The sequence below is a fragment of the Uranotaenia lowii genome, chromosome 2 (genome assembly GCF_029784155.1).
Source record: "Uranotaenia lowii strain MFRU-FL chromosome 2, ASM2978415v1, whole genome shotgun sequence".
Lineage (NCBI taxonomy): Eukaryota > Metazoa > Arthropoda > Insecta > Diptera > Culicidae > Uranotaenia > Uranotaenia lowii.
This window is the reverse complement of record NC_073692.1, coordinates 354,728,867-354,741,474: the sequence shown is the minus strand read 5'-3', so window position 1 is coordinate 354,741,474 and position 12,608 is coordinate 354,728,867. Positions and strand designations below refer to the sequence as shown.

Sequence of the window (12,608 nt, the reverse complement as noted above, 5' to 3'; positions counted from 1 at the left end):
TAAATTGTGATGCTTTGAATCCTTCAATACATTTCACAAAGTTATTGAAAAGTAGGAGCTTATCGAAATTTCCATTCTTTATAAGGCGGCGTCCATGTATAACGTAACGCTCCTGGGGGGGGGGGGGGGGTAGGCAGTGTGCTCAAGCGTTACGAATTGTGATTTAGAGGAGGGGGCTATGCTAAACGTTATGTAACAAAAATATGACAAACGAAAAGGTGAAATATGACAGAACTTATAAAATACGACAAATTTCACGGATATGACAAAACTATGCCAAATGCCAAATTTAACAAAATATGACAAAACTCCGAAAAAATTAACGAAAAGATGGCGAGTCAGTTCCCAATGTCAATAGTTCGATTCCCAGTGTAATCAATGAACACAGTTGTACCATTGTACCGAATAAATTTCTCAGTAATATTCCGCCAACTACATCGTTGATATAAGTCGTGAATGACATGAAGATGTTAAGTTAGGCTTACAGATACTTCAAGAAAAAAAGCGGGGCATTTCACGAAAAAAGTGGGACATACTGGAAACTCTTAAAAGCCTCATGTTTATGATCATTCCCATACATATGTACATTAGACTGAGTCGATTTGGGGTCATTTTTGAATTTCTCAAACCCTGGGGTCTTAAAAGCTTCGTTTTGGTCCAAAACTCATCCATGGTTTTTTGCAGAATTTTTAACTAACGTTTACTTGAGTAAATTTGAACTTTTAGGTTTGTATGGGAAAATTGAATATTTTGTACTGAAAAATCAACATCATTTTTGTTTCTTCTGTGGAACCGACCCTGCTGATGGTTTTTGTGCCAATTTATAAATTTCTTACAGGAAATTTTCCGCTGAACAACTTTGTCGAATATCATAACTTCGTATCTTTTTAGACAAAAAAGTTATTAGCTCTTTAACAGGTGTATGTCTTTTGGCATTGATAAACAAGAAATTCAATTGACACCACTGCTGGGTGCCTAGCGAAGTATTGCAAGACCACTTTTCATGCCATACTTCGTGCGGCACAAGCAGTGGTGTCAATTGAATTCATGATTTATCAATCCAAAATGACATACACCTGTTAAACAGCTAATAACTCTTATGTCTAAAAAGATACGAAGTTATAATATACAACATAGTTGTTCAGCGAAAAATTCCCTGTAAGAAATTTATAAATTGGCACAAAAACCATAAGCAGGCTCGGTTCCACAGAAGAAACAAAAATTATGTTGATTTTTCAGTACAAAATAATCAATTTTCCCATACAAACCTAAAAGTTCAAATTTACTCATGTAAACTTTACTTAAAAATTCTGCAAAAAATCATGATGAGTTTTGGACCAAAACGAAGCTTTTAAGACCCCAGGGTTTGAGAAATTCAAAAATGACCCCAAATCGACTCAGTCTAATGTACATATATGTTTCTTCAGCTAAACTAGTGCATAGAAAGTAACAAAATATGAATAAATGAAATTTTTTTGAAAAATTGCATTCTTAAGAAAACTTTTATTTTTGTAAACTGCAAACACTTCAGTTGAAAATGTTGTAGTTCAGAGTAATTTGAAATCCAAATTTGAGACAGTTTTTATCTTTTTAAGCAGCCTTTTTTGATCATTTACCAAGTCTATTTAATTTAGCTCGTCAATTCATCCATTGCTTTATTCAAAATGGTTATTTTTCGCTCGTTAATTCTGTTCTATTTTATCTGGAATTAAACTTTTTCCTTAAGCTGTACATTCAGAAGATTCTAGGATGCTGAGTCATTATCATTGGGAAGCAGCTTAAAGAATATCTCCTCTAATAGAAAAATAACATCGCTGGAACGTGGTCAAAACAAACGCTTAACTGAGCCCAATTGTTATGGTGATGGATAAGCTTGCCAGATTTCCCGGTCTTACACGGACTTGCCCGGATATTTGACACAAAGTTTAGGAAAAGTTCGGTCCTACCCGATTGCCCGCCTTTTAAAAAAAGCCAGGATTTTGTACAGATTTCTTCACTTTATTTTCAAAATTGAACAAAAAATCATAAATTGAGTTATTTTTTTATATATATTTGCGTCCAAAAACGATTTTTCTTTAGAAAGTTTAATCTAAATAACCATGTTTTTCAACAGTTGATCGGATATTGCCCAGATTTTTGATTGAAAATTTTCAAATCATATGCCCGGATTTTGCCTGGTTTTAAGATAATATTGCACGGATTCGCCCGATATTTATTCTGGCAACTTTAAATGCTAAGAACTAAACGAATTATTAAATCTTGTCTTGTATAAACTTTGGAAAAAAATGCTGCTGGTTTTGAGAGTAAAAAACAAAACATTATATTTAAATGATTTCCTGTGTTGAAATAGTGAATTTATATTGAGGCTAAATTTCGGTTTTTCTAGTGTTAGTCAGTGAAACTTCATAAACGTTTTACCTATTTAATTTTTCCAGCCTTATCGATCATGTTTTTTATATATGAACCTTTCTAGTTTTGAAAATCACAAATGGATAAAAGAAGATTGAAAAACAGAAATGAAATGATCGAGGAGAGATTCTACATAAAGCGTTTTCATCAAGCACCGGCCAACTTTTTTGAAGTGGTAAAATCGGGGAAGGTTGAGTCTTCCACAATAATTTTCTCAAGAAAAAGCGGGACATTTTGAGGCAAAATTGGGACGGCGGGACATTTCCTTAAAAAGCCGGACATTCCCTAAAGAAGCAGGACATGTCCCGCTTTTGCGGGACGGATGGCAACCCTATGTTAAATGGATTTTAATTGAATGATTAATGGCATTTCGGTGAAGTATACATTCTAACAGGAAGAATTTCAAATGAAAGTAATGAAAATTATAGACGGATAGATTAGATTAGGAAGCATGAAAGGTGTTGAAAATGAGCCAAGAGCGTGATTTGAGAAAACTTCTTGCCGCACAAGACCATTTGTCCCGCACCGCATGTTAAATGGAACAAAAAAAAGAAAAAAACCATGTACATATTTTTACAATAAAATGAAAAAAATCTGACAGAACTATGACAAATGAAAAATTTACAAAATTATGGCAAAAATTAACAAAATGACAAAAATCTGACAGAACTTTAACAAAGTTTGATCTTTTTTTTTTGTTCATAGTGATGTGACAATGTCATATTTTTATCACATTTGTCAGATTTTTGTCATATTTTTATCACATTTGTAATATTTTTGTCATAGTATTGATATATATCTGTCAATTTATTGTCATATTCGTCATTTTTTATTAGTTATTATAGTTGTCATATTTTTATCACATCTATCGTATTATCCATATTGTTGTCAAAATAAAATTTCTCGCAAATTTTTTGTCATTATTTTATCAGATTCAGATTTTTTTCATGTTATTGTCAAATTTCTGCCATCTGTCACTTTTTTATTTAATTTTATTCTATTTTGTTCATGGCTTTGTCATGTTATTGTCAAAGCTATCAATTTTTCATTATATTTTTCTCATATTTTTGTCAGTTTTTATCACATTTGTAATATTTTTCTCATATTTTTGTGAAAGTTTCGCAATTTGTTTGTCATAAATATTTGTGCTACATTTTGGTCATACACGCAGCGAAAATATTTTTGATTTCAAAGAAAAGTGCCGCAAAAACAAAAGATTTTTTCCTTTGATTTTGGGATAAATAAAAATCCCTTTGATTCAAATTTGGCATTTTCCTTTGTTTCCAAGAATTTTTCTTTTGAAAAATCTTTGAATCAAAATCATAATGCTTTGAAACAAAAAACAGTTTCATTTGATGCAAAGTTGTTTTCGTTTGCTACAATGTAATTTAGATTTCGATTTAAAAGGATTGGTTCATTGAACCATTTTCCTTTTATTCCAATTGGAAGAAATATTTTCTGTTGTCCCGAAGTTTTTATGAGGAATTTTGAATAATAAAAAGAAAGATGTAAATTCATTCTTATTCACAAACCTAACACAAACACTGGTTCACTATAATTAAATCATCCGGTCCTCATTTGCACACGCCATTTGTGTAGTCTATGGCCCGCTTAAGGCGCCAAACTCGTTTTGTATGTTTACAATTGTTTCAGGGTGGCCACTCAAAATCAATTTTTGATTTTCCGCATTTTTCCCGTTTTTTTCCGCATGGTCTCACGAAATTCCCGGTTTCATACAACAGAAAACCAAACAAAATTCCGAATATTCATTTTTGAAACCATATAAACGAAAATCGATTTAGCTTTCTTTTAGTGGTGAATGATCTTTAAATGGTTCTTTTTTCAGTTATGTTTACCAATTAACCTACAAATCATATCACTCGATTCGAATATCTTAAACAAAAGAAAAAGGGTATTAATTGAAATATGTTTGATAATCATTTTTTAATTTTATTTGTATCTCATATATTTTTAATTATTTTAATTTTTTCGTCCATCAAGCTTGCCTCTCCCTGAGCGTCGGAAAGCAACTTCAATTTTTTCGCTTCCAGTTCCTTAACCTTCTTTTCTGCCTCTCGCTTCCATTTCGCTATAGTTTTTTCAGATTTTCCTCCATTTTTTGCTTTTAAGGACTCGACATATCTCGAGTGAGAATTGCGGGTATACTGGATTAACGATTTCGTTACCGTTATAGCTGTAACTCCCCCTGACATGTTGATTCCGTCGTATACGATACGTTGAGTTGTCAAACTCTCCACGGTTTGGTTTTCAACTAGGCATTTCGCGTTAACGGAAAAGCCGCTTTCCATCATCGCGTTGCCATGAGACAAAATTAGAATTTTCTTCAATATCATTGTGTTTTTCTTCGATATCCCGAAATGATGTTTTTTTTAAGGTATTACAAATAATTGTCCGAAATCGTCCTTAATTTTATCGGCACAAGCTCTACTTAAGTGTTGCTTGTCAACAAGTACTTTTTTTACCGAGTGATACCGAGTGATGGGATAAGATAAGGGAGATCGTATAGCCATTTTATTCAAAAATCTACAGTAAAACGAACGACAGGTTTTTTTCGAATACAAGGATATCTTATTCGGAAACATGACCAGACTCTTTTGCTTTCTTAATTGCCGATTTAGTTGAGAATGCAATTTCTACGCTTCCAGGAGGTAGAAGATTTATTTCTGAGAGTTCAATTCCAATAATTGTTTTTGAATTTATGTTTAGTCGTTCAGGCTTTACAACTTCCTCCATTAATGCTCTTATAAGCCCGGTTAAATCATCGAAGGGAAACGAAACCATCGGTGCTTCTGTCTGATACTCGCGTAAAAAGAACTCAACAGTCGAAGCGGCCATATCACAAAAAACTCAATTTTAGTCCCTGCAAGTTATCATCTACAGCTTTAGCTTCAATGTCCAATACCTTCGACCGGGAAATCGATATAAAACTCCGCTTAAAATTTGGATGGTTTTCCTTAATCTTTTTCTCCTCTTGTTTTTTTTAGCTCGTCGACAAACCGTTTGAGGTACGGTAGCATCCTGGCAGCCGTTCTGCAACGCGTTCATTTTCCACCCAGCGAACGTCACAAAATTTTAACGGAAATGTAGTTGAACCCGTTACTGCAGTATAATCTGCCCTTTTAAGTGGAATGTTTTTGAACAGGCTATACAACGCCCCCAAAAATTCATCCAAATTTCATTCACTACTCCTTAGTCCCTCCTTGAAAGAGTTATGTACACTGTGAAGTCCATAGCTCCCAATGGTGAGAATCTCGTACGCTGGATTCGAAACAAATTCTTGAACCTCGCTAGTTAGTTCTTTGAGGATTTTACAATTTACTGCTGGACCATCCATGGAACACTGGATCACTCATTTCAGTAGATCAGGATTTTTCGAAAAACATATTTTCAAGCCATTCAGAAGGTCATTCGAGCGCGTCGACGATAAGAATGTAGATTGTAGAACCAATATACCTTGCTTCAACTAGGTTTGTGTTTTGATTCCAGAAGCGCACACCAATATCCATTTGTTGCTTCTGCACAATCTTTTTTAACGTTTCGTCAAATCCTAATACGAACTCGCTGCAATTCTGTAGTAAATTGAAAACTTCATTCAAAAAATAGGGAGAAATATCGTGTGAAATCAAATAGCTTATTTTTGTTCTTCCGATTTCTATTCGATTAGCAATCTGACTGTCCGGGAACATCCTTTTGTTGTTCAATGAAGCAAGTTCAAACTAATCGAAACCGATCAAGCTCGGCCAGAGGATTCGTTTCGACCTGGTAGAAATCGGTCGAAGTCAATTGGAAAAAGACTGGTGATCAACTGTCAATCCATTTCCACTTGTTTCGACCTATTTCGACTAAACTTCATTGGACAAACTTTCACTGAGCCAAAAATTCCCGACTTTTCGAAAAAATTCCCGGCTTTTTCCCGCTTTTTTCCCGTTGGATTTGAATTCCCGTCTTTTTCCCGCTTTTCCCGAATGGGTGGTCACCCTGTTGTTTGCTTAGGTCTAAATCGTCACTTTTGGAAGAGAACAGGAAATAGCTTCAAGTGAAATGTAAAAAAAGACTCATTTCTTCGTGAACTATCGAATAAATTTTTGCTGCTTCCATCACAGAATTTCTGGGTAAAATCACAGAAAGTCAGAATTTCTTTTTGGCAAAAACTTGGAATATTTTAAGGCAACCTTGACGCTGATTCCAAATATGCAATTGGTTTTATTTTCTATCAGCTTCTGTTTTCGGGATAACTTTTGAACAAGATTTTGAAAATAAAAGTTCTATTTCAATGATAAACTCCCCCGAAGACTGCGAGAAATTGTGAATTAAAAAAAATTAAAGATTTTTTTTTGTCAATTTTCCCCATGCTGCAATAAACAGGAATGTTTCGACGAAATTTTAATTAAGATTTTGACCAAATAGAATCTTCGATACTTCTTAAAGTATAAGTCAAATCGTTTTGCTATCTTCAACAAAGTTGTTAAATGAGATAAAATCTTCGATTACAATAATACAGACCCCGTTCGTTTTGGCAACATTCGACTTTGTGGCAACATCCAATTTTGGCACATTACCCTACAGTTTTCGCTATTACAGGACCAATATAATTTAGACAAACATCATAAAAACGTTTTTACGTTCTTGAATGGTGATGAAATACAGCAACAAAAACATAATTTGAAAAAAATTTGGAGTACTCAAACATGACAAAAAAAACTAAAAAATGATGAAAAATGTTAAAAATAGCAAATATGACAAAAAAATATTATAAACAAAACAAGATATGTGCTAAATCTAAATGCATAAAATATATGATATAAGAATATTAAAAATGACTAAAAATACTCAAAAATTTACAACAAATGATGTCAATGATGATAACAATAACTTTGTTCGTGAAAAAATTGTTCAGAAAAAAACCGTTCGACTTTGGCAACACATAATTTTCGGGCTTGTTGCAAAAACCGAACGGTTTCTGTGCTCGACGACTTTCTTGAGTGATGTCAGAAATAATTGTTGCGGACGGAATAAAGAAAACGCCGATTTTCGATAGCAGTTAACACAGCTTCAAACTGTAATTATATTTTAGATATAAATCTTATATTTTAGATTATTGTTGTTTTAATCCTTTTTACTTACAATTTCAGTGTTCTAAGTGGCGTCCGAACAATTAGATTCCGTACTATTAGATTTAAGTACTTTTTACTATTTGATTTAAGTATAAATGTAATGTGGAGTTCTCAACTCGTGTGTTCTCTAACTTTTCTGTTTTGATCCAACGGCCGTCGATAAGAGTCCTTTTACAGAGAGTCGTTATAAAATGGAAGACCATTTTTCAGAGAGCCGACAATCTTCGATGTTGTTACGATGTCCAGTGTTGCTGATGTTAACAATAATTGTTGTCTTATCTATTCAAATTTCATAAAATCGTAAAATTTATTTTTTTAAGGCGTTGTTCTTCTGAAACTATAATATCTTAGCAAGATCTGAATCCTTTTGAATGAAGGAGACAGATTCAAAATCTGTTTTTAGTTTTCATGACTGATCAATTTTAAAATTTCCATACACTATATCATCAACACTAGAGGTGATAGACAAAATCTGATGAATGATTTGAATTTGAGACGACAAAATCTTCCAAAATCAGCTGATAAAACACAGGCACCAAAAAGGTTGTTATTTTGTGTAATCTTCGTGTTAAAACTCCCTCAAGAGAACTTCGAATTGGTGCATCTCTCTTATGAATCAGTGAATGTTTTACCAAATACACATTGATTTGTTGCTTTAATGAATCACATTAATGCATGTATACGTTCCTGACCTTCTACAGAAGAGAACCTGGATATGTGAGAAATCTCTTTAAGGGGGGGGTAGGGTCTTACACTTTCAAAAAATCGATTTTTTTATTTTTTTATTTTCTTATTGTAAAACATTTCAAGAATGTTGTGTCAAATTTTCAAGTCAATCGAAGCAAAACTGTAGAAATTATAGGCCTTTATCTCCTCCTATCTAATACTGCAAGAAAGCAAGAGCAGAAACTTCAAACGCGTTTTTCTCGAAAGCACATTTTTAAAGTCCGTGGACATCGTCATTTGAAAACTACTTATCCGATTCTTTTCAAATTTGGAGCATATTTTCTACATATAAAATACCAGACCCCAACGTTTTTCTTTTTTTGTTTTTTTTTACTTTGGGGAGATTTTACAGATAAAAAATGGCAGATTTTTTCGTGAAAAATCGTAGTTTTTACTTCAAACAGCCACAAAAATTTCATAAATTTTTTTTTAAGTTAAATAAAAACGTTGGGGTCCAGAAAAACATCTATTAAAAATATTTTGCTCTGATTTTTTGACTTCAGATGATTCTGTGCTGAGATACGGTGTCCACCGCAAATCCTGTTTTCTAAAAGGCATCCTCGAAATTTTTCAATATTTTTCTACGAAAAAATTACTAAATGTTCTTTTAACAATGCTTTATATAATGCAAAAAATTTGAATACATTTGTTTGAACGATAGCTCTAGAAAAAAATCGTGAAAATGGTGATTTTTTTTACCCGTTAGACCCTACCCCCCCCTTAAGGGAGAAAAAATCCAGATTCGACTGTATTTTTGTGATAAGTAATTTGAATCAAAGTTGCATGGATTCCAGGATTTTGCTCGTTTTCCTATAAGTAGATCACTGATCTGAACAAGAATCTTCTCTATGTAGACGAGCTTCAAATATACTCAATAACCGACTTCTTATTAAAAATCCACCTGTTATACATATCTTATCAACTGTTTTCTGACAAACACAGGTCTAATTTGTATTATTACAATCGACAGTTTTGTGCCGGAGTTACTAAAGTTTTTTTCACAATGAACAACGCAAATTTTGCTTGTAACAAAGTGATATAAATAATTTCAATTAGGAACGCTGTCAATTTTTTTTGAAAACTTCACTTCAAATTATACCAAAACAGACTTCGTGAGATGTATGGAATCAACACAAAAGGTTAAGTCTATCAAAATATAATCGATCAGTGAGAATAATCTTGACTTGTGAGAGGTGAAGTAAATTGCAAGCGCAGCAAAACCACACACTGAACATAGTAAACGTATGATTATTTAACATCAGAAATGGCTCCATCATAAGGTATAGGTTTCCTCCTATTTACACTCTCGACGAAAACCCTGATAAGAATACAACCAAAACTGCCCGTCACCTATCATCGGAAAAGATTGCCGTGAACATTTTCGACTCACACCTTAATGAGCATATTTCATTGCGTAACTTTGAGGGGAAAAGCATTCTTCGCTTTAGTAAAACAAACAAAAATGTAGATGTTCATTGAACAACATCAAGAATCTCCTTGGATTTCTCCTTTAGAAACTAGACACACACTACTTACATCAAACTCGGACATTGTATTGTTGTTTTTGCCCAAATTAACCTTGACCGACGCCGGCAACAGCAGCAAAAACCACAACAACTTTGTTGATTCCAATCACACTGCTGACAAGCTCCGGCGACGTAATCAGATGTTTCCCCCAGCGATTAAGGGAAAAAAAACCGCGAAACGCACCGCGCTTTATAGTATATTGTGAACGATCTACGCGAGAGCACTGCTGCTACTAGACTAACCGACCGAGCTACCGGCCTTAGCTCATCGAATCGATTCTTCTAACGCTGCTCGCTCGAGCTGAGCGGCCACGTTTTTTTACTACTTGACTGACTAACTGGACTGTATTGATTATAGTTATTGTTGAAAAATGAGAGACTGGGAGATGCAATTTAATTCAGTTGAAATTCATCTCCAATCGCAAAAAAAACGAATTTCTACGCAGTAATACAATGTTACATCTCTACTTGAGACGTAAAAGCTGTAAAATTGTCTGTTCTAAAATAAAAAAAAATATTAAAAAAAACCATTGGAATAACCAAAAAGAATATGAATCAATATAAATTACAATGTTAAGAAACAATATCAAACAAAACGGGTCTACCGACTATAAACACTTCATAAAACTGTAATTGAAACCGGTAAAACGTAGACAATTTGCTCTCTCGAAGGGGAAAATTAAAAAAAAAAATGTACACATTTTTACTCCCTCATGCATGCTTGAGTAATTGCTGATAATAAAAGAGAGAACTTCGAATCCTGCCTGCACACTCCCGCGAGCATGAGCAGAGAATTCAAGGTCAGCCAAACGTAAAACCTGCTACAACAGTACAACACCGGCATCCGGAACTGCTCGAATCGGAATAACGCGGTCGAAGATGGGGATGTTCCATTTGTATCGTGGTTGAAATTTGTTTTGCATATCACAAAATCGACCAAAGAAATTACTGCATGGGATGAGACTTAAGAGTGTGAAATAGATTTTTACCTCCTTTTCATACCAGCCAAGTCACCACATTTGTAGATGTTTACTAAAAATAATAGGTCTTTTTTTTTAATTTTTGGTTGTCCCAAGACGACTAAGACCAGAAAGGGCCAACTTGCCAATCATTCTCATTGGGTGAGCAAAAAAGAGCGTGGGAATGACAACAATATATCTCGTTGTTCGGCATCAAAAGGGTTGAAAAATACTGGCCAATAAGAAAATTCCTAAAAAAATGATAACCAGACTTCCAAAGTTGCTAGCGAACCAGGAATACCGGGAAAAACTTTGGAACTTCATTACGTCAACAGAGGAAGGTTGTAGGCCTCCTGACGGACAATCGTGAGCGAGGGATTGCAGTGGAGGGAGAATTCTTTGCATTTAGAATGGTAATGATCAAAATTCCACAACTGCTTAACAAATTACAACAATTAGCACATTTTCACTTTCTCTGAGCACCGGTTTCTCTCATTTTAACTTAAACCTTCTAATTCTCTCTAACAAATTGCAACAAATTACCACAAATTCAATCATTGGCTGCAAAATTTGTTTGATCATAAGGTTGAAGCAGCACTTCGATGAACACCTGAACGGCGCTCATGCAGGAGTCCAAGAACGGTGGGGGAAGGTACATCGCCGGCGTAGCCAACGACGTAAATAGAGGAGCCACTCCTAACTATGAGCGAAGTTAAGGAAGCCTACAAAGTGCTATCCCGAATCCTACTTCGCCGCCTAACGCCACAAGCGAACGGATTCGTGGGAAGTCATCAGGCCGGCTTCATGGAGGGACGGTCTACGACGAGAAACGCTTTTCCGGGAAGCTGACCAGATTGATCGAGGCGACGATGGATGGAACGCAGTGTTGTGTGCGGATTTCGGGTTAATTGTTGAGTTCATTCGAATCACGCAGGGGGGTTCGACAAGGCGATGGTCTATCCTGCATGATGTTCAACGTGGCGCTAGAAGGTGTTATTCGACGAGCGGTGGGCGAAATGCACTATTTTCAACAGATCCAGTCAATTTATCTGCTTTGCCGACGACATTGATCATCTGCGGCGTCGTAGGTGATCTACCGCAAACTGAATAGATGCACAAAGTGATGAAATTATGTAGCGTAAACACTTAGAGCTACAATGTCAGACACAAGAGGTGTCAGATGAGGCACAGTGTTGTGCTGGAGGTGTCAGGGTTCGACACGCGTTTCGGAAATTGATGCGCCCCAATCGCGAGTGTAACCTGATAAGGGCGGTCTACAGCTCGATTTGCGCTGAGTGGTGACTTAAATCAACACTAGAGGGTTCGGAGGCGTCTGAGTTTTACACGTGGTTCAGAAGACCTTACCTACTGACTCGCGTGTTCGACCAGAGAAAGTGTCGTCGAAAACTAGCTTTGTGCTTCTGGACTTCCTGGACTAGATTCGCAAAGTTAGTAGTTGCGCTAAATGTGAACCTCTTCTAACACGATGAGATGTCGGGTCTTAACTCGTCGGAGGAGAGGTTGTGCATCGAGTCGTGTTGAAATGAGGCCATTTCTGAAAGGGGTTTCGGAAACGAGTATTGCCTCGGAGCGCTTTAGCGCGAAACGACCTCTCACCGTTAAAGATAAAGTGTGTTAAACAGTTCGAGATGGGAACAAAGGTCAAATGGCCCCAGGTGGACTTTACGGCATAGGAGGTACAATGTTACTTACAGCATTATATCATGAGTCGTCCAATTGCATCCATGGACCCAGAGAAGCAAACTGGGGGCACGCGGGGGCTTCGTGCCTTGGAATGCAATCCGTAAAAGGGATTTACCACCTAGGTTATCACAAATAAAAAAATATGCTGG

General features: G+C 35.5%; 1 protein-coding gene across 2 annotated transcripts in view; it reads right to left on the bottom strand.

Annotated features, from left to right (window-relative positions):
- Positions 1–12,608, bottom strand: part of LOC129747217 (NADH-cytochrome b5 reductase 2) — a 29,520-nt gene that overhangs the window by 11,885 nt on the left and 5,027 nt on the right. The window contains exon 1 of one of the 2 annotated variants that reach the window (XM_055741314.1): positions 9,807–10,042. The exons of the other annotated variant lie outside the window; for it this stretch is intronic. Within the exon in view, the coding sequence (XP_055597289.1) occupies positions 9,807–9,821 (15 nt within the window). The 5' untranslated portion in view covers positions 9,822–10,042. Of the gene's footprint in view, positions 1–9,806; positions 10,043–12,608 lie in introns of those variants that run through there. 2 annotated transcript variants of the gene reach the window in all.